This window comes from Carcharodon carcharias, chromosome 13 (assembly GCF_017639515.1).
Source record: "Carcharodon carcharias isolate sCarCar2 chromosome 13, sCarCar2.pri, whole genome shotgun sequence".
Lineage (NCBI taxonomy): Eukaryota > Metazoa > Chordata > Chondrichthyes > Lamniformes > Lamnidae > Carcharodon > Carcharodon carcharias.
In genome coordinates this window covers 85846506-85874049 of record NC_054479.1, presented here as the reverse complement: position 1 = coordinate 85874049, position 27544 = coordinate 85846506, and the positions used below count along the sequence as shown (strand labels likewise).

Here is a 27544-nt window from a genome sequence, read left to right as displayed (position 1 = left end):
AGAAGAGGGAGGGAGGTGGAGGGAAGAGGGGGAGGGAGGAGAGGGAGGGAGGAGGGAGGGAGGAGAGGGAGGGAGGAGAGGGAGGGAGGGTGAGGGGAAGAGGGAGTGGGGGGCACGGAGGAGTAGGGAGGGGGAGCAAGGGGAAATGAGGGGCAGGAGAAAAAGAGGTTGGGTGAGAGGAAAAAGAGGCAGGGGTGGGGACAAAGCTGGAGGGAGGTAAGGGACAAAGAGGGAGGGAGGGTGATAGGGGACAAAGCGGGAGGGAGGGTGGTATGGGACAAAGCGGGAGGGAGGTAGGGGACAAAGCGGGAGGGAGGTAGGGGACAAAGAGGGAAGGAGGGAGGGAGAAGGGGGAGGGAGGGAGAAGGGGAGGGGGAAGGGGAGGCGGAAGAGGTCGGGAGGGACAAGGGGGGAAGAGGGCGGGAGGGAGAAGGGAAGAGGGAGGTTGGGAACGAAGAGGGAGGGAGGGAGGGGGAAGGGAAGGAAGAGGGAGGGAGGGAGGGGGAAGGGAAGGAAGAGGGAGGGAGGGAGGGGGAAGGGAAGGAAGAGGGAGGGAGGGAGGGGGAAGGGAAGGAAGAGGGAGGGAGGGAGGGGGAAGGGTAGGAAGAGGGAGGGAGGGAGGGGGAAGGAAAGGAAGAGGGAAGGGAAGGCAGAGGGAGGGAGGGAGGGGGAAGGGAGGGAAGAGGGAGGGAGGGGGAAAGGGAGGGAAGAGGGAGGGAGGGGGAAAGGGAGGGAAGAGGGAGGGAGGGGGAAAGGGAGGGAAGAGGGAGGGAGGGGGAAAGGGAGGGAAGAGGGAGGGAGGGGGAAGGGAGGGAAGAGGGAGGGAAGGGGAAGGGAGGGAAGAGGGAGGGAAGGGGAAGGGAGGGAAGAGGGAGGGAAGGGGAAGGGTGGGAAGAGGGAGGGAAGGGGAAGGGAGGGAAGAGGGAGGGAGGGGGAAGGGAGGGAAGAGGGAGGGAGGGGGAAGGGAGGGAAGAGGGAGGGAGGGGGAAGGGAGGGAAGCAGGAGGGAGGGGGAAGGGAGGGAAGCAGGAGGGAAGGGGAGGGAAGCGGGAGGAAGGGGGAAGAGAGGGAAGCGGGAGGAAGGGGGAAGAGAGGGAAGCGGGAGGAAGGGGGAAGAGAGGGAAGCGGGAAGGGAGGGGGAAGGGAGGGGAAAGGGAGGGAAGCGGGAGGGAGGGGGAAGGGAGGGAAGCGGGAGGGAGGGGGAAGGGAGGGAAGCGGGAGGGAGGGGGAAGGGAGGGAAGCGGGAGGGAGGGGGAAGGGAGGGAAGCGGGAGGGAGGGGGAAGGGAGGGAAGCGGGAGGGAGGGGGAAGGGAGGGAAGCGGGAGGGAGGGGGAGGAGGGAAGCGGGAGGGAGGGGGGAGGGAAGCGGGAGGGAGGGGGGAGGGAAGCGGGAGGGAGGGGGGAGGGAAGCGGGAGGGAGGGGGGGAGGGAAGCGGGAGGGAGGGGGGGAGGGAAGCGGGAGGGAGGGGGGGAGGGAAGCGGGAGGGAGGGGGGGAGGGAAGCGGGAGGGAGGGGGGAGGGAAGCGGGAGGGAGGGGGAGGGAAGCGGGAGGGAGGGGGAGGGAAGCGGGAGGGAGGGGGAGGGAAGCGGGAGGAGGGGGAGGGAGAAGGGGGGGAGGGAGGGGGGAGGGAGTGGGGGCAAGGGAGGGGGGGCAAGGGAGGGGGGCAAGGGAGGGGGGAAGGGAGGGGGGAAGGGAGGGGGAAGGGAGGGGGGAAGGGAGGGGGGAAGGGAGGGGGGAAGGGAAGGGAGGGGGGGAAGGGGTGGAAGGGAGGGGGGGAAGTGGAGGGAGGGGGGGAAGTGGGGGAAGGGGAGGGGGAAGGGGAAGGGAGGGGGAAGCGGGGAAGGGAGGGGGAAGCGGGGAAGGGAGGGGGAGGGGGAGGGGGAGGGGGAGGGGGAAGGGAGGGGGGAGGAGGAAGGGAGGGGGGAAGGAAAGGGAAAGGGGTGAAGGGAGGGGGAAGGGGAGGGGGGAAGGGGAAGGGAAGGGGAAGGGGTGAAGGGAGGGGGAAGGGAGGGGGGAAGGAAAGGGAAAGGGGTGAAGGGAGGGGGAAGGGAAGGGGGGAAGGGGGAGGGGGAAGGGAAGGGGGGAAGGGGGAGGGGGAAGGGAAGGGGGGAAGGGGGAGGGGGAAGGGAAGGGGGGAAGGGGGAGGGGGAAGGGGGAAGGGAGGGGGAAGGGGGAAGGGAGTGGGGGAAGGGGGTGGAAGGGAGTGGGGGGAAGGGAGTGGGGGGAAGGGGGGGAAGGGATGGGGAAGGGAGGGTGGAAGGGAGGGGGGAAGGGAGGGGGAAGGGGGAAGGGAGGGGGAAGGGGGAAGGGAGGGGGGAAGGGAGGAAAGGGGGTTGGGGGTAGGGGTGTGGGGGGAAAGGGGTGTGGGGAAAGGGAGAAGGGGGGTAAAGGGGTAAGGGAGAAGGGGGTAAAGGGGTAAGGGAAAAGGGGGAAGGGGGTGGGGGTAAAGGAGTGTGGGAAGGAGAAGGGGAAGAGAAGTGGGGAAGGGAGGGAAGGGGGTGGGGGAAGTAGGAAGGGGTGTGCTGGAAAGGATTTTGAGGAGTTGGGGGTGGGGTGAACTCCAATTCCCAGGCAGCGATGCGCATGCGCCCTCCCGCCCCAGCGTCCAAAATGGCCGCAACGTGCGGTGTGAATGCGGCTGTATTTAAATAAGAGAAACCGGCGGAGCAGCAGAGAGTCCGAGAGGCTGGATGGAGACCGTTTGTCGCCTGTATTGAGAAATATATTAGTTACATATATTATCGACCCATCTTCTCTCTCTCTCCTCTTCGGATTGTCGGCGGCGGTTGCCCGCGCGCCTCGAGCCAGATGATGAAGATTAAGCACAACCAGACACGCACCTACGATGGCGAGGGCTACAAGAAGCGGGCGGCGTGTCTCTGCTTCAAGAACGAGTGTGAGGAAGAGGTGAGGATTTCCCGCCTTGTTGCGGCCTCACCGGCTGGTCTGTTCCGGGGATCCCTGTCCCCCGCTCTTCTCCGGTCCCCCTTCCGTTTTCACCGCTTAGTGGTTCCGCCTCCTTAAACCCCTTCTCCCTTTAATCCCCTTCTCCCCTCCCTTTAATCCGCCCTTAAACCCCCTTCTTTCCCCCTTTTTCTTCCTTCTTCCCCCCCACCCCCCTTAAACCCTCTTTTCTCCTCTCACAAAACCCCGTCTCTTTCCTTCCTTTCCCAACCACCATCCAATTCGGGCTCGTGTCCAGCCATTTGCCTAAAGGACGGCTTTAATACAAAGCACAGAAGCCAAACCTTTCCCCCGTGGCCTCCGCCCTCCCTCGGTCTCAGTATTTGGATCTTAAGTTTCGAGCGGCTCCCCCCAGTCCACCACATAAAATATTCGTAGCACTTTTTAATGCCTCCCCTGCCCTGCTTTGTTTTGAGAGCCTGTTGCCCTCTGAAGAATGGGTTCCCGCTGTCGATAAATCCGCGAGTTGTTGGATCGAAGGGTTCTCTTGGAATTTTGTTGTAAATTTATTACGTGTGGTTAAATGGTTCATAGCATCCCGAGACGAGTGTGTTATTTATGTGTGTATAACAGATCTGCAAGACGGGGCTTGAGCTCTCGTTAATTTTTACTAGATTTCCGTTGGGAGGAAACAAAACAGCATCCGAACGATGTTCTGCCTTCTCATGCAGACTTTGAATTGTGGCATCGATGTCTACCGTTTCTATAGCTGTTTAGCGATTGCCATCGATAAAGTAGGGTTGTTGGGAAGAATAGGCGATAGTAATGTGGGAAGCTATTGTGCAGCATTTTTAGAATATGAATGTTGATTCCTTAACCGCAACATTTAGAGGGAACTGTCACGGTCAGGTTATTTCAATGTTGAATAGACGCTACATGGACACTGGGTTATGGGTCAGGGGAAATAATCTGTTTTCTCTTTGCCCCCACTGTCCAATGAAGGAAATGTTTGAAGATGATACAAGAAGAGACTTGACTTGCCAGTTTGTCTCTTCTGTCTGAGATGCTTAGGGAATGATGAGAAATCTCCTTATTGCAGATACTGACTGCAGTACTTGCCTATAAATCAAGATTTAGTACTCTTGAATTCCAGTCTCGGCTGGTACCCACTTGGCTATGAGTGCTGAACTTGGGATTTAGAAGCTAGGGTGGTTGATTTCCCCATTGATGTCAACTGATAAAATCTGTCTGGGCTACATTTGGAAAGCATGAGTTTGTGAAGTATATCAATGTGAACTTTACTTGGAAAGTACTCTTCTTACATGTAATTTCTTGTATTCGGTGTATGTTGTGTTTTTCAAATATGGTTAGGGTTCAAGTTATTGGTAGCTGATTGTTAATCTAAGCATGTTATTGAGCACATGATCTGCAAAGTAATTACTAATTTTTGAGTCAAAGGCAGTAACTGTGGACAAAGATAGTAACTGTGGGCAGATGTGACCAGTAGGTGCCTGATTGAATTACAAGTAGTGATTCTAGATTTGTTGTAGCACACTGGAGTGCAAGAGTTCATGCAATAGCATTGGTGGTAAGTTACACAATGTCCCTTGTGACTGGTCTATTTATTTCTGTTGGGGGTGTCAGGGGAATGTTGGGTGGGATCTGGCTCCCAGTGTATCAACATTGGAAATTGGGCTGCTTTAAGGTGTAGTGTCTAAAGCCAGTGTCAACTTCACAACCCCTGGATATATGCAATTTTTTTGGAGATACATTCTAATTATTATTTCCTGCTGCTGCCCATTTCAGTAGCTGGATAAACTTCATGCATACAGTGACACTGAATTACCCTTACTCAGGAATGGTTAATTAGTTCAGTTTCTTAACCTGTTGGCAATCCTGTTGTTAACCATACCCTTCAAAGTGTGAACAGTTGAGCTGTAGGCCTCAGTGAAGAATTGCTGGAAAGAATCATTGAAGTTTACATGAATGTCAACACCTAGTGGTGTGTATTTTATGCATTGGTATTCCAGGAGTACAAAGTGTGTTTTCTGTTTAGTGAAACCTGTCAGTTGACCTTGTTACCAGCAGGTTAATTTAATCATGTAAATTCATAAAGGATTATGAAGCTTCACAAAAACAGTTGCTCTGTAATAATAGAAGATAAGATTTTGGGACTTGTTCCTTGGACTTTTATCTAAAGGTATATAAACTTTTAGATTACTGACTCGCCCAGGAAAATGTCTAGTCTTCCTGGAGGAATTGCTTTTCATAAAACTTAAGCAGTAATTAAAGAGCTACACAAATATGGATTATTACTGTAACAAACTCATTCAAGTAAAACCCACAGCTTCAACAGTTATAATGCCCCTTGTTCTTTTTCTTTTATTTTTATTTCAACTTGCAATTAATTTTGCCTTCCTTGATCTGTTCTCACTTAAAACAAAAAGTAACTTAAGTTGTTTTGTTCTTCCTCCTTTGGTCTAGTTTGAAGCTGGGAATCCAGTTTCCCAAAGTGTCATTCTGATAGTTTAGGTGGGTCTAAGTGAGGGGGTGAAACCCGGTCTTTGCTGCTTTTCAGCAGTACCTGCTGACTGGTGGTTAAGGTTGTACAGTCAGCTCAGACTTTGTGTCAGAAGAGGAAGAAAGCTTACTTGGGGTAGATGCTCCATGGAGCACAACACCAGTCCCAACAGCTGTGGAAGGTGTCTCTGTTAGAGGCAACAACATGGTCGAGGAGTTCCAACGAAAGAGCAAGTTTACTGTTGTTTTCACCACTCTTTTTGTAAAAGTTAGCTTGAAGGTGAATGAAGTAGCATGATTTTGGAACCAATTCTCATATATGTGATCAGAAAGTAACAGAGTAAATCCGTTTTTACTAACAATAAATCTCAAACTCCATCCATAGTCTTGTGCATCAACTTCAGCACCCTGTAGATACCAGCCTTTACAACTTCTCAGACTGTCAGTTTGTGCCTAGTGTGCATGAGCTCAAATCAATTGGGAACTAAAGTTGAGACTGAACCCAATGCTTTTCTTGAAATGGTGGCTAAGATTGTTGTGAATTCTTTCACTGTATAGAAAGACTGAACAGGTCATGCAGCCTGATCAGCCATCGGTTTTTAAATCCATTCTTTGCTGAATTTGGCACCAAAGGTGAAGTTTTCCCCCTCTTTGCCAGGAAGTTGGGGGGGGGAGGTGGTTCAGGGAATAAGTACCACATTGGTAAGTTGCTCCTGGGTTTAACCCTAGGTATAAATGAAAAAAAGCAACACTAATTAGAACATAGGAGCAAGCATAGACCATATGCTCAATCACCATTCAATAAAACAATAGCTGAACTTCTATATTAACTCCACTTTCCTGCCTATTCCTCCACCACCGGCCCCCTGCAAAAACCCCTTGTTTCCCTTGGTGCTCAGAAATCTATCTCATTGTCTGAGCATTCATAGCCATCAGGGTAAAAAATTCCATAAGAATTGCAATACTCTGCGAAAAAAAGTTCTTATTACCTGTAGTCCTAAAGGGCTGACACCTGATCCTGAGGTTGTGACTCCTAGTTTGAAACTCTGCAGCACAGCCAGTAACTACCCCAGTCAATCACCCTCAAAATCTAATATGTCTCAATGAGATCTCCCCTCATTTCCTCTCGCCTCTTTGGCAGAGAGCCCTATTTGCTTAGTCCCTCATTATTGGACAACCTCCTCATTTCATAAATTGAATTAAAACAAATACAAGATGGAGCTCATGAAGTTAATCTTTGTGGTTACTGGGAGGCACAAAGTAAACTAGGCTTCGGCACGTATTTGTCGCTAAATGGTGATCAGAGGTTGAAACAATTGACTAAACCACCTTACAGCACTGGAGGTCCTGTACCAGTGACCATTTGTCTATAGATTTGAACATTTATTTCTAGCTGGCACTCCAAAGGAACTCTTCAGTCTCTGGGCTATCCCAGATTAGAGCAGGTAAAAAGGAGCAGTTAGTTGATGCTGAGGCAGAAACCTGCCATCTGTTTGCAGCCCTATCACCTGGCACCCTACTCATCCTGCCTAGATGACCAAAAAAATAATGGAGGGAGAAAATAAACTTTGAGGGTAAACTAGCGGGTAATACAAAAACAAACAGTAAGAGCTTCTTTAAATATATAAGAGGGAAGAGTGGGACCAAAGTGAACATAGGCCCCTTAGAGAATGAGGCTGGGGAAATAATAATGGGGAACCAGGAAATGGCAGAAGAGTTGAATAAATACTTTGCATCAGTCTTCACAGTAGAACACACTAATAGTGTTCCAAAAATACTAAATAATCAAGGGGCAGGAAATAAGTACTTTCTCTAGTGATTGTTATTGTAATGGGGCTAAAGGGTGATAAGTCCCCTGGATCTGATGGGTTGCTTCCTAGGATATTAAAGGAAGTAGCTAAAGAGATAATGGATGCACTGTTAGCAATCTTCCAAGAATCCTTAGATTCTGGGAAAATCCCAGAGGATTGGAAAACTGCCAATGTAACAAAAAGGGAGGGAGACAAAAAAAACAGGTAACTGTAGGCTGGTTACCATATAGGCCAATTAGCTTAACAGTCTATTATAAAGGATGTAATAGCAGAGCATTTAGAAATTTGTAACCTAATCAAGCAGAGTCAGCATGGCTTCATGAAGGGGAAATTATGCCTGACAAGTTTATTAGAACTCTTTGAAGGAGGTAACAAGTAGGATAGATAAAGGGGAACTAGTAGATATACCTTTTGGAAATCCAAATATATTATTCGATAAGGTACCACAGTTACGGCTACTTAATAAGATGAAAGCCCATGGTCTTGGGGGTAGTATATTAGTAACAAATAGAGGATTGGCTAACTAATAGAAGACAGAGATAGGAAATGGTGGGGGGGGGGTGTGCATTTTCAGGATGACAACCTGTAAGTAGTGGAGTGCTGGGGCCACAATTAATTACAATATATATTAATGACTTGGATGAGGGAAGTGAATGTACTATCGCCAAGTTTGCAGATGACCCAAAAATAGGTGGGAAGGCAAGTGGTGAGGATGATGCAAGGAATCTACAGAGGGATATGGACAGGTTAATTGAGCAAAAACTTAGATGGAATATAATATGGGAAAATGTGAGGTTATGTGCTTTGGCAGGAAGAGCAGAGGAGCTGAATATTATTTAAATAGAGAAAGCTGCAGCATAGAGGGATTTTGGGTTCCTTGTGCATGAATCACAAGTTAGCATACAAGTTCAGGTAATAGGGAAGGCAAATGGAATGTTGACCTTTATTTTAAAGGGAATGGAGTATAAAAATATGGAAGTCTTGCTAAAACTATACAAGGCACTATTTAGACCACAACGAGAATACCATGAACAGATTTGGTCCCCTTATCTAAGGAAAGGTATACTGGCATTGGAGGCAGTCCAGAGAAGGTTTGCTCAGGTGATGCTGGGTATGGAGGGATTTTCTTATGAGGAGAGGTTGAGTAGGTTGGACCTGTACTCATTGGAGTTTAGAGGAATGAGAGGAGACCTTTATTGAAACATAAGATTCTTACGGAGCTTGATAGGGTAGATCTGAACGGTTGTTCCCCCTTGTGGGAGAGTCTAGGACCAGAGGGCATAATCTGAGTAAGGGATTGCCCGTTTTAAAACAGAGATGAGCAATTTCTTCTGAGGGTAGTCATTCTGTGGAGTTCTTTACCTCAGAGGGCCAAAGGGGTTGGGTCGTTAAGTATATTCAAGGCTGTGAGAGACCAATTTTTAATCAGTAAGGGAATCGATGGTTATGGGGGAAAAGGCAGGAAAATGGAGTTGAGGATTATCAGATCAGCCATGATCTCATTGAAAGACAGAGCAGACTCGATGGCTGAATGGCCTGCTTTTGATCCTACGTCTGGGGCCACAATTAATTACAATATATATTAATGACTTGGATGAGGGAAGTGAATGTAGTATCACCAAGTTTGTGGGTGGAGCATAAATAGGTGGGAAGGCAGGTGGTGAGGATGACAGTCTACAGACGGATATAGACAGGTTAAGCGAGTGGGTAAAAACTTGGCTTGTAGAATATGGTCTTATGGTCACCATGCTGAATAGATGAAGTGGAAGCTGAGGCTTGGAGTAAATAGTTTTCTTCCAACATAATCCTGGGTCTGGTGGGGATCGGATTGGCCAACCTCCTGTGGTGTTGCACACAGTTCCAGACCAAGCAAAGTGGGTGGTATTAAAAAGAGCGATGGGAGCATGAGGGTGAATAATTATACCAGAGCATGCTGGTGTTAATTTGTCCCTAATTTCAAGTCATAATTTCTGCCCTTATTTTATGTAGAAGTTTGATTTGTTAAATATCAATATCAATATAAATATCAAATTGGAGATGTTTGAAGCTTAAGTTTTATATACAACATGAGCTGACTACCTGGGCGATGCACAACTGAAGAGGGTGTAATGACTGCATGGTAAATTTTTACATGGCTAGTTTTCATTATAAATGTGTGTAGGAATTTGAAATACATGTGGGTCAGCAGAAAGTGCCAAACTTAACCATAAGAATTAAGATTTTGTTCAGGAAATTTGTGTAGAAGTAAGATTTTGGTCTAGATCAAATGTAATCTTTCAAGGGAAGTTGAAGTGTGGGAAACAAATTTAATTGGCCAAGACAAAGGGGAGCACTGAGGCAAATAGGAGTGAAGAGACGGGAAAGGAAGGGTAGAAGTGAAGTGGAGAAGAATGGGGAAGAAGGAAGACTGGTTTAGTCTGATCAGCTGAGTGGTTAATGAGAGGGAGATATCAGCAAGTGAAGAAGCTGTGCTACAATCGCCCAAATCATTCCTTTGTCTAAGTGGTTTGTTCAGCTGAATATGCTTTATAGCCCAATATCACGAGATGTTCTGATGACCAGAGCAATGCTTAAAACAGCATTTCCGCCAACTCCAGCATGATGCCATCACCAAACACATCTTCCCATCACCCCTCCAGCGGCATTCTGCAGGGATCTTTCCCTCCGGGACACCCTGGTCCACTCCTCCATCACCCCCTACACCTCAACCCCCTCCCACGGCACCTTCCTATGCAACCGCAGAAGGTGCAACACCTGCCCCTTTACTTCCCCTCTCCTCACCGTCCAAGGGCCCAAACACTCCTTTCAAGTGAAGCAGCATTTCACTTGCACTTCCCTCAATTTAGTCTCGTGCATTCGTTGCTCCCAATGAGGTTTTCTCTACATTGGAGCGACCAAACGCAGACTGGGTGACCACTTTGCAGAACACCTTCGGTCTGTCCGCAAGCATGACCCAGACCTCCCTGTCGCTTGCCATTTCAACACTCCACCCTGCTCTCATGCCCACATGTCTGTCCTTGGCCCGCTGCATTGTTCCAGTGAAGCTCAACGCAAACTGGAGGAATAGCACCTCATCTTCCGACTAGGCACTTTACAGCCTTCCGGACTGAATATTGAGTTCAACAATTTTAGATCATGAACTCTTTCCTCCATCCCACCCCTTTCCGATCCCCCTTTTTCCAATAATTTATAATTTATTAACAAATATATTTTTCTTTTTCCAGCTATTTTAAAATTTATTTCAATATATTGTTTCATCTTCATCTCTTAGCCCATTTCGATCCCTTCCCCCCACCCCACCCCCATTGGGGCCATCTGCCACTAGCTTGTCCTGCTTGCCTCACCTAATGTCCCCATTAGCACATCCTTTAGATAATATCACCACCGTCAACACCCCTTTGTCCTTTTGTCAATGACATATTTGGCAGTCTCTTCCTGGCCTCTACCTATCACTGGCCCCCTATCGAGCTCCTCCGGTCCTATCCCCCTCTACCAGCTTATATTTCATCTCATTTCTAGATCTTTTAGTTCTGATGAAGGGTCATACGGGTTCGAAACGTCAACTGTATCCCTCTCCGCGGATGCTGTCAGACCTGCTGAGTTTTTCCAGGTATTTTTGTTCTTGTGTTAGAACAGGAGTGCTTGGCTGTGGGGGATTCCAAATCTGAGGACAGCGTAGTTGGCTTCAACTCCCAAGTATTCATTGAGGGAGCGTAAGAATCACTTTCTGCTCTGCAAGGATTGTGCATATCTGGCTTCCTTGTATATATTTGTGCTGTTGTGGATAGAAACTGCTGGGGTGGAGTGAGGGTGTGAATAGCATGCTATCTCTGATTAATGAGAGAGAAACCTGAGGTGCGGTTGTAATTTGCTCAATATTGCTGCTTGTGCAATAAGATTGTTCTCTTTCAGCTTGCCCTCTGCTCACTGAAGACAATAGGTCAGAATCTGCTCTTAAAATGGGAGACTAACAGCACTTGCTTTTATGTGCAAATTGGACAGCAAATTCAAGTGAATACAAATGTGCAATTCAACACAGAAAACCTGAAGTTGCCTCTCCATAAGCTGCATCTCATCATCTGATTTCCCACTCAAACCTACTGAACATCGTGAAGTTCTTCTATACTTGCATGGTAGATATCAGCTAAACATGCTGCAGGATGTTGCACTTATCCATTTAAGTCTTAATTGCTGCCAGACAGCCTCTGACACTTAAAAGCACCTTTTTTTAACAAGTGTAGAATCTCCATTTTTTGCTTATAATTGTTGGAGTTTTAAATTATTTTTTTTTGCTTTCTTTTTCATTCAGTACAATCTTTCTTTCCTTCATTATTTTGTTTTCTGTACATTAAATGCCCTATTCTCATTTTGACTTCTTGGTTCAGTTTTTGAACTGTTCATTTCCAATTCTTTGATCTAGTTAAGGAGACACATAATTGCTTGGCCTATTTACACAGGTGTCGGCTTGGCCTGAATAGCCAAGTGGTTATGGTACTGGGTTTGTAACCCCAAGATCAAGAGTTCAAATCTCACAATGGCAAACTATGAAACAATGTAACTTCATCTGAAACAGATGGAAACAGGTTTACTCAAAAGAGTATCAAGAGTTTAAATCTCACAATGGCAAACTATGAAACAATGTAACTTCATCTGAAACAGATGGAAACAGGTTTACTCAAAAGAGTATCAAGAGATCAAATCTCACACTGGTGAAACAATGTAACTTCATCTGAAAAACAGATGGAAATGTGTTTGTACTCAAAAGAGTTACAAACTGGCTTCAGCATTTTAGGCCTAAATGGCCAAGTGGTTATGGTACTGGGTTTGTAACCCCAAGATCAAGAGTTCAAATCTCACAATGGCAAACTATGAAACAATGTAACTTCATCTGAAACAGATGGAAACAGGTTTACTCAAAAAGAGTATCAAGAGATCAAATCTCACAATGGCAAACTATGAAACAATGTAATTTCATCTGAAACAGATGGAAATGGGTTTGTACTCAAAAGAGTTACATCATTTACGCTTGGCCTAAATAGCCAAGTGGTTATGGTACTGGGTTTGTAACCCTAAGATCAAGAGTTCAAATCTCACAATGGCAAACTATGAAACAATGTAACTTCATCTGAAACAGATGGAAACAGGTTTACTCAAAAGAGTATCAAGAGTTCAAATCTCACAATGGCAAACTATGAAACAATGTAACTTCATCTGAAACAGATGGAAACGTGTTTGTACTTGAAAGAGTTACAAAGATACGTTAATTATTTAAAAGATTATTTAAAAGATTATCAAGAGTTCAAATCTCACAATGGCAAACTATGAAACAATGTAACTCCATTTGAAAAACAGATGGAAATGGGTTTGTACTGGAAAGAGTTATTTACACAGGTGTCAGATATCCTGTAAGGGTCCTGCACCATTTCGATTTCTCATTAACAGCAATTTGCTGTACAAGAGTTCATGGAAATTCATCAAGCAAGGGCAAGTGTGACATACAGTAAATTCTGGCCCATTAGCACATTTCTTCAAGGTAGCTGAGTGTTGCATTTGAACCATCTGTATAGATACATGTCCTTGAGAAAATCTGTATTCTTTTGCATTTCCTGTATCCCGCTGTCTGACAGACCACACTTGGTTTTTTGTGCTATCTTGCGTTACTGCAAAGTATTCTTTGGACAGCTACCGCTCTTTAAACCACAGTGTACCACTTGGTTTCTTTTTGGTTTCCCTGATATTGCTGTATAAAACACTGGTTCAGCCTCAACTGGAATATTGCATCCAGTTCTGGACACCAAGCTTTAAGAAGGATGTGAAGGCATTAGAGAGCGCGCAGAAAAGATTCATGAGATGCTTTCACGCAGCAAGTGGTTAGGATCTGGGATTACTGCCTGAGAATGTGGTGGAGGCAGGTTCAATTGAGACACCCCAGAGGGAATTTTTTTATTATCTGAAAAGGAAGAACCTGCAGGGTTATGGGAAGAAGTCTGGAGAGTGGCACTAGGTGAATTGCTCCATCAGGGAGCCAGCACAGATAAGATGGACTGTATGGCCGCCTTTTGTGCTGTAACCATTCTGATTTCTGTCCCAGGTGAAGCTTCCTTTATAAACAGGTGTGCCATTCTCCAGGCAAAAGGATTGCTGTGGCACCACCCCATAGCTGAAACTATGAACTATGCTAGCATTTGACTGTAGTTCATTTGGCAATCCACTAATGTGTGACAAAGTAAATGAGTCACAATTTTAATGCAGCTGCCTCTTACAGGTGCAACACTCAAAGTTGTAGCTGGATACAATATGCAACAGAGATCTTAGACCATGCATAAATCCAGACAAATTCAACATGACATCATTTAAATGATTTGCTTTTGTAATATTGAATTTAGTCAGTTTTCTGGGGGGTGTGGGGGTCAGACTTAATGTTAGCTGTACAATGTGCATTTTTTTGAATGGCTTGCAGTAATCCAATGCTTTTATTAGTCATTGAAACCTAATACAGAGTGTTGCAGTTAACAGATTGCTGTCTTGCCTCCTAGATTCTGCATCTGTACCCAGTCCAGATTAATGGGAGTAACATTTTTTTTCATCCTTGTTAAGGTAGTTTAAGTGATCAACTTGAACATTGGATACTTTTGCATTCCAGACTCTTATTTTGGCACTGAGCTGATCATTTCACATCAAAATATGTTGGTGTGAAAAGCAGAAATTCTGGCATCCTCTACTGGACTTTTTGAGTGCTTGCTCATGGTGGGGGGAAAAAGTGAGAAGTAAGGCGGCCAGTAATAGGGTACTTTGGAGTTGATGTAGGATCGATAATTGGACAAGAAGTGATCAGGTGACAATCTTGCCTAGTTTTTAAAAGTCTATGGGAGGTAGAGTTCCAGTTTTGATGTCATGGGAAGGGAATTTGAGTAGGCATCATTGTGATGAATCTTGATTTTAGTGCAGTGATGGTGTCAGGCAGTGGGATTAGATTGGGAAAAGATAGCATATTAGTAACGAAAAAGCCAATGTTATAACTTTTAAATCTGGCTCTCAAAACAAAAATGCTCACTTCCTGGGTTTTGATTTAGATGGAAATTTGGTTGCAGCAAGGTCTGAAAGTTGTATTTACCATCAATTATCACAATCACAGTGCAGAAGAGGCCCATCGAGTCTGCACTGACATGTGAGAAACACCTGACCTACCTACCTAGTCCTATTTACCAGCACTTGGCCCACAGCCTTGAATGTTATGACGTGCCAAGTGCTCATCCAGGTACTTTTTAAAGGATGTGAGGCAACCCGCCTCCACCACCCTCCCAGGCAGTGCATTCCAGACCGTCACCACCTTCTGGGTAAAAAAAAGTTTTTACTCGCATCCCCTAAACCTCCTGCCCCTCACCTTGAACTTATGCTCCCTTGTGACTGATCCTTCAACTAAGGGGCACAACTGCTCCCTATCCACCCTGTCCATGCCCCTCAATCTTGTACACCTCGATCGGGTTGCCCCTCAGTCTTCTCTGCTTCAACCAAAACAACCCAAGTCTATCCAACCTCTCTTCATAACTTAAATGTTTCATCCCAGGCAACATCCTGGTGAATCTCCTCTGCACCCACTTCAGTGCAATTGTGTCCTTCCTATAATGTGGTGACCAGAACTGCACACACAACTCTAGCTGTGGCCTCACCAAGGTTCTATACAACTCCAACATGCCCTCCCTACTTTTGTAATCTATGCCTCGATTGATAAAGGCAAGTGTCCCATATGCCTTTTTCACCACCTCACTAACATGCCCCTCCACCTTGAGAGATCTATGGACACACATGCCAAGGTCTCTTTGTTCCTCAGAAACTCCTAGTGTCATGCCATTCATTGAATACTTCCTTGTCAAATTACGCTTTCCTAAGCGTTTCACCTCACACTTTTCAGGGTTAAATTCCATCTGCCATTTATCTGCCCATTTGACCATGCCGTCTATATCTTCCTGTAGCCCAGACACTCAACCTCACTGTTAACCACCCGGCCAATCGTTGTGTCATCTGCAAACTTACTGGTCATCTATGTCATTTATATAAATGACGAATAACAATTTGTATAGCACCTTTTTTAAGAAGTAGTAAAACATCACAAGTCTCTTCACAGGAGCATTATAAAGTAAAATTAGACATTGAACTACATAAGCAAACGTTGGACTGGTGGCCTAAACTTTTGTCCGAGGTAGTTTTTAAGGAATGTATTAAAGGAGGAAAGAGGCAGACAGATTGAGGGAGGAAATTCCAGAGCTTAGCACCTAGGCAGCTGAATGCAAAGGCACCAGTGGTGGAGTAATTAAAATCGAGGATCCTTGAGGCCACAATTTGATGAGCATAGAGTCTTATGGGGTTGGAGGAGACAAAGACACAAGGTCAAGGAGGGATTTGAAAAGAAATGAGGATTTTAAACTTTGTGTTGCTTAATCAGTGTAGCTCAGTGAGCACGGGTGATGGGTGAAGACACACATTTTGTATGACAGGTTAACAGAAGTGTAGTATTTGGGAGGCTAGCCAGGAGTGTGTTGAATAGTTAAGTCTGGCAATAATAAAGGAATAAGGGTTTCAGCAGCAGATGAGCTGAGGCAGGGGTTAAGTGAGGTGACATATCAGAGGTTGAAATGGGTAGTGTTAGTGATGGTGGGATATGATATTGGAAGCTGATCTGTCAAATATAATATATTTTATATGGCACTTTTCAGGAGCACTGGACACCTCAACAAGCTTTACAGTCACTTATGGAAGCAGAGCAACCAATTTGTACACAGCAAGTGCCCATAAAGACCAATGATGTTTTTTTTGTTGATTCAAATATAAATATATGTCAGTTCACTAGGGATAACTCCCCTGCTTTTCTTTGAATTATTGCCACAGGATCTTTTACATCCATCCGAGCTGGCAGTTGGGTCTTGGTTTAATGTCCCATCCGAAGGACAACGCTTCTGATGGTACAGCACTCCCTCAGCACTGCACTGGAGTGTCAGGTTTGAGTTTTGTGCTGACGCTTTGGAGTGGGACTTGAATCCAGAAACTTGTGACTCCAAGTTGAAATTGCTACAACTGAGATGCAGCCGACACTGATGTTTCAGTAATATGACACCAAGGTTGCAAGCTGTCTGGTTTGGTCTTGGACAATTGCCATGGAAAGGGTGGAGATGGAGCTAGGGAATGGAGTTCGGAGCAGGAACCAACTTTCCATCTTTCCAATATTTAATTGGAGGAAATTTCTGCTCATCCAATACTGGATGTTGAGCAATAGCCTGATTTGGCTACAGTGCAGGAGAATGATGCACGTGCTCAAGAGTGGTGGAGGAGGGAAGGGTGAATTATGCAGTAGAGCTGTACAATTTGCATGGTATCTCCCAGAACTGAAAGATACGTGACTGATCAGCATTAGGTTAGGAAAGACTCTCTTATTTGCATCACTTTCAACTAAGCACTGTACATTGCTGCAGGGATGTAAGAGTGTAGCATATGGAGGGTATCTGATAAATTAAATGAGGTCAATGAAACTTGGAATATTTCATGTCATGGTGATCTTGAAGTTGGAATATTAACTGCCAATTAATGAAGAAAGGTGGTTTTAGAAGAAATGTAAACGTGCCCCATGTGTTTTGAAATGAAGAATTTTAAATATTAAGACTACTCATTTAAAACATAAGCTTAATTTGCTTAATTCTGTAATAGTTGACATTGATCTTTTTAAATAAAAAAACAATCGTGACCAAACAGTTACTTTTGCCCAGATAATTGAATTTTTTACAGTTTGGTTATAATGTGCAAATAATCAATATGTGAGTGATAAAGTTGTTTGGCAAGTAGAGAATGCTCAGCTGACAAACTACTTGGGTGAACTTTAAGTTAGAAGGGTCACCATAACCCCAAAGGTGAAGTGACTGCCCTGTAGTTACTCATTATTTCTCCTCCTTGTGATGTATTTTGTTTCTTTAGAAATGTGGAAGGGGGTGGGGGGGTGTAATTCTATTTTGGGATTTTGCTGATGGGCTTTACTGTTGCTGTGCATGATGCTGTTGATTTGTTATTTCCATGCTGCTGGAATGACTATAAGTCCAGTTTGCTCATCCAGTAGTAATGCTCAGTTAATTGGTCTGAAAAAATAACAAGTAAACCTCACTGTCTGCTGATTTGAGCTGCAGGGACTGAAGTCTGCAACTGGTTTGCACACGTTCTCATGGACGGATGGACGGACGGACGTTGGGGGGGGTGGGGGGGTGCGTGGACAGCAGAGAAGGAGATTTAAAATATGCCATAAAAAGGGAGAAGTCCTCATTTCCCTAATATTCTTGATATGCACTGAACTGAGTAGGAGTAAGCAGATATGTATATATGTAGTGCTAACTTTGAACACTGCAAATCTAGTTGCTCCATTAATTTGAAAAATGCAATCAAAAGGGCACTTGTACTGTAGGCTTCAGTCATATGAATCCAGTGGGAAAAATCTGCATCACTGTCCAGTGAATTCCTTCTAGTGTCTATATGTTAAGTGCCACATAAACTGGTAACAGATTATTTCAAGGATAACTTTGCATAAGTGAAAGCTGGCTTTTACACAATGATTGCCCCTAGTAAAATATGTCAGGTGGTGTATTTGCTGCTCAAAATAAAAGGGGAAAATGTTTAGTGGAGCAATGACCATAGTATAGAGAAGGGGGAAATGTTGAGATGCTGAATGGTAGGATGGAGACCTTGCACAAATGAATATGAGGAGAGTAGGTTGTTCAAGACCTTAAGGGCCGTGATGTCAGGATTCCTACCGATATCCTGAGCTAGGTAGTTGGTCAAAGTATATTTGATGTAATGATGCATGGTGTAAGTGAAGACACAGAAGTCAGTTTCAAATTACGTGGCATGGCTTCACCTTAAATGAACTGGTACCTGTGTTCTATGGGAGTGTAAAATGGAACAGTTGGGGAGACTTAAAACTAGGAAGGGAATTTAAAAACAATATAGCAGAAAATTGCACATTCTGAGAAAAGTTAATGATTGTAAAATTGAAACAAGGAGACGAAGAGGCTGCTGAAATGGGAGGGGATGAAATTGCAAAGATCTCCATTGGAATCAATGTGTGGAACAAAGGATTTGGGAAGATATCATTTATAGACCACCTGAGAAGGCCATAAGGGTCGAATTGCAGCAATCGCAACTTGCCAAGAAACTGGAAGCAAAGCACAACGGAGAAGCAAATTACCATACCGAATACGTTCAAGATAGTTTCCTAAAGCAAACATGGAACAGTTGATACATTTATGAGCAGTGAGCTTGAAATGGTGTCCTGGTAGAATGGGAGCATCTTGGGAATAGTGGCCATAATATGAAAGTTTTTACTGGAGCAAAAGGTCACAAACCAAAGTTTTTGACTTGTACAAGGCCAATTATAGAGCAATGAATAATGAATTAATCAACAGTGGGAAAGATTTGTGGTAAATCTGCAAACCAGCCATGGAATCTGTTTGAAATGTTAATTAATAGATGGGCTGATGTGGTAAGGGCCTCTATTTGATGTCAGGATTTAAAATGGAGACATGGGATTATACAAAGAAACAGATGATGACCAGGTTGAGGGGGTGCAGGTGGGACTTCTAGCTGGTAGGGGTAATATTTTTACGGACATCAGGAAAAATAATTCAAGGGATAAATGGCTTTATTTAAAAATTCAATTGTGGGATGTGAGCGTCAGTAGCAAGGCCATCATTTGTTGCTCATCCCTAATTCACCTTGAGAAGGTGGTGGTAGTTACATGGTTTAACATGGATTAAGTTTCAAGTGGGTTTAAAAGATCTCAAGGCACCATTTGAATAGCAGGGGCAATATGCAATGACTTAGATGACCCTCTTGTGTACACCAGGTTTCGATATTAATGGTTCTCCTGTTGGTTTCCTCCTAGTCTGAGCCTGTGGTTTTTAATAACTGAATGTTATTAGAGCTGATACTCAGCAGTGACTGAATAGCAAAATTCTGTTCTAGTGTAATTTAATTCCTCCGACTTGACGTCTATTTAAAAACTGTAAATCACAGCTTTTATAATGCATTCTTTATCAATGTACTCAGTTTTCATGTTAACACGGCCCACAGTACACTAGATGTATTAGGTTGAAGATTGGTACTCATTTAACAGTATTTGGGATTGTAACAGAAAAGAAGGCAGGTGTCTTGGATTTAACAGAAAATAAATGAAGGTATTTGAGTTTGGCAGCAGTGTGGTAAGGATCCTGAGGTTCACAGCACCATGAATTCGCTTGAGTCTGGGAGCATTGGGGAAGAGGTACTATGGCCTGTCAGGACTGGAGACCTAGTCTCTGGTTATGGCACTTACTGGGCACTGTAGTGATTGGAAAGGACAGTGCATGATTGAAGGAAAGGACGGCTTTATCTGGTTGGACTTGAAAGTCCCAGGGTATGGTAGCAGTGTTGAGGAGCACTGTAGAGGAATGGGTGTTCTCCTTTACCTGAAAGATCCGTGGCTATAGTACCATGAAGGGATTGGTAAAGAAGGGGCCTAGGAGCAGTCGCACAAGGAATGTTAAGGTAACTTAGCATTGGCAGGGAGCAAGAACCTAAAGGATCTATTTCAACTGCTGCTGGTCCTAATTCTTGATTTCCACAACACTTTGTGTGAAGAAATGTATTTTGCTTCTGAATGTTATAGCTCTAATTTTTAAAATGGTGTCCCCTTGCTCTGGATTCTGAGGAAATAGCTTCTCTGTAGCAATTGAACCTATTTATTTGAAATACCTTGATTTGCTTGCCCTTGTCCCCAACCCCACTGCCCCAAACCAATCTTTTCTACTCAGAGGAATATGAGCCAGGTTTACTATCTTGGTATTCTGGTGAAGCCGCATTGTGCCCCCTTCAAAAACCTTTTACCGTGCAGAAGGCAACATATTAGCTCACGGTGTCTGTTCTGACACTGTTTGTAGTTTGGCTGCAATTGTTGCAAAACCATGTTTTCAGATTTTTAAAGCTGAATGAGTTCAAGGCAGTCTGCAAACTGTGGGTGGTGGCTCCCTATGAATGACTTGACCGAGCACAGTGTTAAACCAGTAGAACAACTTGCTGGTACTGTGTTGCATTGTTCTAAAACAAGTTGTTAGTTTTTAGATGGCAAATGTGATACCCAAGGGACTGGCCTAGGTGATATTCCAAATATTCTCCAAATGATGCTCTTGTTATACGGCATTTTGCTGAGATTTCTTGTACCAGAACTAAGGCTGCTGTATAATGCCATTGCAGCTGGCTTGATCTCGACAGTTTTGATGGAAAACTACTTTGGAGATTGTCCAGATTGCATGTCTTTCTCTGCATACCACAGCTGCTGAGAGGCCTACCCTTCATCTGCCCATTTTAAAGTTCAGTGGCATCAGAGATTGTCTTTCTGGCTGCTGGTGGGAAAGATTGCACAATAATCATACATATGGTAAATTAGTGTGCATGGGTTTGAGGGTACATTGAGCTGAGCTATTCTGCTCCATAGTGGTGCAGTGGGCATGCAATTATTTTTCACTTGTTTTGATAACTTTTATGGCTGCTAATATAATTGGTATTACATTTTAAACCTCATGCATTCGACAATTGTAAACAAAGTAGTTTTTTTCTGATCTTTCTCATCTTAACACTTGTTTTCTTGTTTTCTGCAACACTGTTCCAAACATGATAGCTGACCTTTTTTAACTAATTGAAGCTTGAACAGCAGCAGTTACGCATTTGACACTTGCCATATTAAATGAAGCAGGTGCTGTATGCCTGTGTGCTTGGTACTACATTAAGGACTCCCACATTGCCTGTATAGAAAGCAAAGCCCTTTATAGCAGGGCCAGCATACCTGCATGAACATGCTAAATGCACTAGTCATTTTATGATTGTTAATGACAAAATATCTCTTACCAACTTTTGATAAGAGTTGAGAAATTTTGAGTGTTCATAAAATATAGTCATAGAGGAACGACTGTTATACAGAGTGGGATGCTTAAGAAATCCAGTTACACCCAGTACGGGCTGTCTGAAAATTACCTTGGAAGCGATCAGTTCTAAGGAAGTGCCAACATTGAGTGACACTTAGGACTTTGACATTCTGACTTTTATTGGGCCTCAGCACTCACTGGCATTGGCTGTAACTGAGGTGAGTTCTTTGGCCCCTGATAACAATAAGAATATCTGTATGTGCTAAAATATTGGTAGCACTAGCTGCTGCCAGATTTCAGAGTAGATAAAGGTGAATTGCACATCTAAAGAGGTAATTATCCTTCCCTCCGCTTGAGCAATCCTGGATAGGCTACAATTCTCTGGAGTGAGGAGGTGGTGTTTTTTATCCAGTGATAAATTGGCACTTGGCACATTGATTGAAAATGCTTGAACTTGAGTAACTTTTTTATATTGTACCTAATTCCAGTCATGTAAATGTTAACTTCAATTTGCTCCAGAGACTTTTTTAAAAAAAAAAAATTGTGTTATGTGCCAGGTTCAAATTACAGGTTAAGCTATTTCAACTGTTTACAGAGTATTCTCTAAATAGGATATTTGGTCAGGAGCCATTGGATGATTCACTTCCCACAAGTGATTTATGGTCAGTGCCTTGATTTTGGGGTAGAATGCATTCCATCATTCTGTACTGTAAATTTTTAATGGTGTAAACTAGATCCAGTGATTTCAGTGAAGCTTGCACTGCATCTGCCCCCAATGTATTCTCAATTATGGTATCCATTTATTATCATGTCGTATAATTTTGAAATGTTGGATACTCTTTTATTTGGCTTGCTTTGGTTCACAATCTAAGCTACTTGATCTACAACTTTAAACAACACTGAGAAGCCAATTTTTCTGTTCAAATCTGTACTGCTAATCAAAACTCCTTGTGCTCTTTTAATTACAAAGTTTAATCCTGTGACTGACGCTATGTAATGTTTCCTTTTGAGATGTGAAGAACTAAGCTTATGTTTGTGGCAATATTAATTGTTCAAATGCTCAAGGAGCATGACGTTGAGATGCCTAGCTCACTTCTCCAATTTGGTGTCATCTGGGCAGTCTTGAAACACATACCTGGCTTGTTTTGCTTGCAGTATTGGTTTATGGGATATAGTGGACAAAATTAGCTGAAAATCTATTTTAAATAATACAATGAGCTTTCGGTCCCAAGTCAATTAACTTACTTTCCTGCTTCATCTCAAAACAGCAAGAATTGAACAACATTCAAGCTTGGGCTTAGGTATGGCGTGAATGTTATTTGCCACTTAAGTGCCAGCCAATGACCATCCCCAACATGAGTTAACTACTTTCCCCATGACATTCAACAGCATTACAATTGCTTTTGAACTTAATGTTAACTCTTTCAGTCTCAATTGATGCTGCATGATCTGAGTGTTTTCACCATTTTCAGTTTGTATTTCAGACTTCTATCATTTTGATTTTTGTAAAATTATGGCATTTTAAGATGGTTGGAGATTCTCTACTTGCCAAGTTTACAATTTTGATTGAAGTAAAGGCAAAATGTGCACTTCCAACAAGTAAAGGAAGATCATATTCATGTTTATAGGATCTGGATTTTTTTTGTATTTGATACCGGATTTGGCCAACTAGGCCTGTACTCACTGGAGTTTAGAAGAATGAGAGGGGATCTCATTGAAATGTATAAAACCCTGACAGGGCTGGACAGACTGGCTGCAGGGATGACTTTCCTTTTAGCTGTGGGGGGGTCCAGAACAAGGGGTCACAATCTCAGGGTGTGGGGTAGGCTATTTAGGACTGAGATGAGGAGAAACTTCTTCGTTCAGAAGGCGAATAACCTGTGGAATTCTCTAACAGAAAAGGCTGTGGAAGCCAAGTCACTAAATATATTTAAGAAGGAAATAGATTTCTAGACTCTGAAGACATCAAAGGGTATGGGGAGAGAGCAGGAGTATGGCATCGAGATAAAGGATCAGCCATTATATTGAATGGTGGAGCTGGCTCGAAGGGCCGAATGACCACCACCTGCCCCCATTTTCTATATTTCTATGATACTTGTATGGATAATCTTCATAATGAACTCTATATATTCTATTGGAAGTGTTAAGGAACAGCAATAATTGCTGGATCATGCCATGAACGATGCCAACTTGGGTTTGAAGTAGGAATTTACAGTGAACTTTATACCGTAATGTTACCAATTGGTGCAGTAGGCTTGGCCAGTGACTGGAGTTCATTCCGCATTACTAGGGAGGCTGCATTGGCAGTTCGTGGAATATTGTGATCTCCTGTATCTGAATTGATGTCAACTTGTATGTGATCTAATTGTGTAGATCTAAATTGAATTATGAATCAAATCATTTTGGAGCATTTCTAGCTCAAGTACAATCTTAATACATGTCAGAAGAAATAAAATAAATGGTTCATTTTCTTGAACCACTTCAAAGTTGACAAGTTTGGGATAGCTCTGCGTTCGTGCTTATGAGCACGTATCTGCAGAACCTGGCACCCAAAAATGTGATTCATAGCCCGCGGAATAACTAAAGTGTTTCCTGATGTGAATTGCACTCTTGTGAAGCTATTGATTCCTGGCCCATTCTACAGCTGATGTCAACACTTTACTGTTTTAATGTTTTTGTTTAGTTTGATGTTGAATACTGTGCATTTATTGGTTGCTCTTCCCTGGTCATTCTGTCACCAAAATGGTTGGCCATCTCATTGAGCCACTGTAGCCCCTAGGATGATAGTGTTTCCACAAAGGTGTTTGGTCGGAAACTTAAGAATATTAACTGGTGGCAATGAAGGAATGTACAACCAAGTTTGTGACTTGGATGTAACAGTGCCTCTTTCAAAAGGGTTGGTATTTCTCTTTCGTGTCAGGGAATCGGTGCTTCTTCACACCCAATAGATTACTTTTGAAGTGCAGTCAATAAGTGTACAGAAAGACCCCATAAACAGTAGGGAGAGAGACTGGTATGTTTTTGGTATTGATTTAAGGGGTGGCCAGGCCAAGACGACCAGTGCACTTCAGGGCATTCCATACAGAATCTAGAAGTTTAGATAGTGACCAAGTATTAAATGGTTGCACAAAGTTTTTAAACTAAATTGGATTTTGAAGCTTATCAGGTCAGCTCGTGGATCTTTCACTCAACTAAATGCATGTGTCAGAAGTGTTCCCATTTCAGCAAACACTGGGATTGACTTGTCTGTAACATGACTCTGAATTCACTTAGGGTTTAAAAATTCCACAATCTATACATTTTTGCAGTTTTTAATTTTAATGTTTTCATACCAATTGTAATGCGTACATTTATTTATCAAAAGTAGCAAAGCCACAGAAATTGTAATAAAGAAAGCTTGCATTTATATGGTGCCTTTCACAACTACAGGCTGTCCCAAAGTACATCATTGGTTGTAAAGCACTTTTGATTTAACAATAGTAATGAGAAACTCCAGCAGCCAATTTGCACACAGCAAACTTCCACACAGTAGCGTGGTAATGACCAGAATCTCTTTTTGTAATTTTTTTTTAAAATTGAGGCTTAAATGTTGGCAAAGACTCCAGTGAGAATTCTGCTGCTCTTTGCAATAGCCCTATTATGGGTCTTTTAAGGCCCACCTAAGAGGGTCGTTGGGGTCTTGGCTTAATGTCCCATTCAAAAGGCAGCACTCCCTCAGTACTAATACAGGGGGATGAGCCTTGATTTTATTTTATGCACCAGTCCTGTCGTGGGTTTTGAACCCACAACCTTCTGAAGTGAAAGTGCTACCAACTGAGCCACAGCTAAGACAAGAGTGCCTTTTAATTTCTTTAGTTTGATTTTGATCTTTTAAATGTGATGTCTGTCTAGAGCTTTTTAACTCCCCTTGGTTCTACATCATTCTACTGCATCAGTTACTGGCATTTATATGCATCCTTTAACATAGTAAAGCATTCCAAGGAGCTTTAACCAAGCCACTTAGTGACCAAGCGTTTGAAAGAAGAAAGCATTGAGTGTTGTTAAGGAGGAGAGAGAAGCAGCGAGGTTTAGGGAAGGAATTGGGCCCTTAAATCTTAACTTGATGCTTGGTCAAATGAGGAACTTGAGTGTTTGATCAGATCACTGACTGTCAATGGCTCAGTGTTTCCTTTGCCATCTGTGCCCAGATCAACAAGATTGTTAGACTGTGTGTGTATTCTCCTCCACCATTCATGTTCCAGGCTCATAAATCTCGAATTAGCTAATGCTACAAGTGAAATGCTTCAGACCACAACTCCCATTTGTCATTTCACACCTGGATGAACTGAAGTCTCAAGTGCTTGGCTCCTGCCTTTCTGTGCCCTACACCCATTCTCAAACTCATCTCTTTAGCTACTTGTGTCAGGTCTGCTGTGGCTCACGGATTCTGTGGGTAGGTGTAGTACATTACCTTAGGATGTATGATTTTTCCATTGTCTGCCCAACTGAGCGCTGACATACTAATTGATTCTTTCAACTCTGGACTTAATGGGTAAGAAGCAGCATGAGGCTCTTCCTGATTTTTCTTTCTTGTGCTCATTGAAAAATGTGGCTGTGAATTTTAGATGTGGATAGGAACAGGTTTGGCAGATTTACTCAGACTTTCACTGGAGGGTAGCCACTCGGGTGAGGTTGAGACATGACTGCCAATCCCTTTTAGACCATAAACTAGAATGAGTCACTGCATTTGGAAGAGGAAAAAACTGCGGGGGAGCTGCAAAAGCAGATGGTTCAATAAAACTATTAGCCTTTATGATCCAATCAACAAAACATCTAAGATAAAGGGCGGAACTTGTGACTCACCAGCAAGCATGTTACATGTTTTATCAAAGGCTGCCTCACCTGGATGGTGATTCTGTTACAACTTAGAAAGATTTGGCCCACCCATTCAATGTATCACAATGCTAACAAGTTGTTTAGGCAAAGTTTTATATGCGCATCACAAAAGTGACACAAGTGGTGAGCAAGTCTGTGTAGATAGTTGTTATGGACAACTCTAGTTCAATTATATCCTTTTTTGAGGCTATTGCACATGTTGACTGTGTATATACACAGGTGTCAGTACTTAGAGATTGAAGGTTTGGTGTCAATGATGTGTAACTGGAAACTGGTTCTTTATGGTTTGACTGGTTTTGGAGCTGCAGTATATTGTGTACAAAATGTTTATCAACTACGTTAGTCAGTGATTTCAATACCTTCAAAGATTTTTAGTTCTAGTTTAGTGTTTGTGTGCCAATTTAAGGTTACAAAACATGGGGTACTTTTTATAAGATTGGCTATTTATCTTTTATGTATTTAAGGATGGGTCAATCACTGAAATTGGTGTGATGTCCATCCAGAAGTTTCATAAATGAAAATCTGCCTGCGCATGAACTCCATGGAGCGGGGAGAGTGAAGATATATCACTGACCTGTCGTCCTGATGCAGCAGCAGTAACATTTGCTGTCCTGAGTGGAATGGCTCCTCTCATAAGGCTTGCTTCAGAAATGATCAACTTCTCCTATTTTAGGAAGTTTCAGCCTAAAGTTTGCTTTTAAATACTTCGACTGTAACCTAGTTTTGGGTGGCTTGATTAGTAAAACCTGATGTCCTTGGAAACCAGGATGGCCCCAAGTTGAATGAGATCATTTAACTTGAATGACTTCACCTGCCCCAGCAGTGGGTGGCTAAAATTGGTGCATGGGAGCACATGATTTCTTCTGCTGAAAATTAGCTAGAAACCCATGCCAGAAGTATGTTACTGATGAATGGATTAGAGCTTGAATGTGATGCCTTCATTTTTTTGATGTTCTCTTGGCCCTTCTGATTACTCTATTAACACGTGTCTGCATATTCATCTGTGAATGTTCTCTCCCTTCTCCCTGTAGGATTTGTAGATCTTTTTTTCCTCCATTTTTAATTTGTTAATCCACTTGGCTGGTTTGGTCAGAAATTGCTGATTTTAAGTGTGTATTTGGCTGAATGTTGAACATTATTTATTCCTTTTAAAGGTGGTCTACTTAACCCTCATGTTGTTGAACATCCTCCTCCAACCCATTTGTATAGTTCCCTTTTTAAAATTATTTTTGAAGTGTAGTTACTGCTACAGACACACTAAGGATTTAGTAATGGACAGAATCACCAACTAATCAGTTACAGTGCTGATGGTCAAGGGAGAGATTGGCCAGGAGAGCAGCTGAACTTTGCTTTAGATCATGTTATCTTGAGTGGCACAGCCACATTGGTTTCTGTCTAACAATTCATCCAAAAGAGGAGACATTTGACAATACCACACTCAGTATGGCACTGAAGTCCTAGCGTTGGGCTTGAAACCTATGGTGGAATGATTTGTGTCAAACTG

General features: G+C 43.5%; 1 protein-coding gene across 1 annotated transcript in view; it reads left to right on the top strand.

Annotated features, from left to right (window-relative positions):
- The first annotated feature begins 2589 nt into the window (after nucleotides 1-2589).
- LOC121286468 (diphosphoinositol polyphosphate phosphohydrolase 2-like) overlaps nucleotides 2590-27544 on the top strand; it is a 59100-nt gene continuing 34145 nt past the window's right edge. Inside the window, exon 1 of the mRNA XM_041203594.1 lies at nucleotides 2590-2906. Within this exon, the coding sequence (XP_041059528.1) occupies nucleotides 2808-2906 (99 nt within the window). The 5' untranslated portion in view covers nucleotides 2590-2807. The remainder of the gene's footprint in view (nucleotides 2907-27544) is intronic.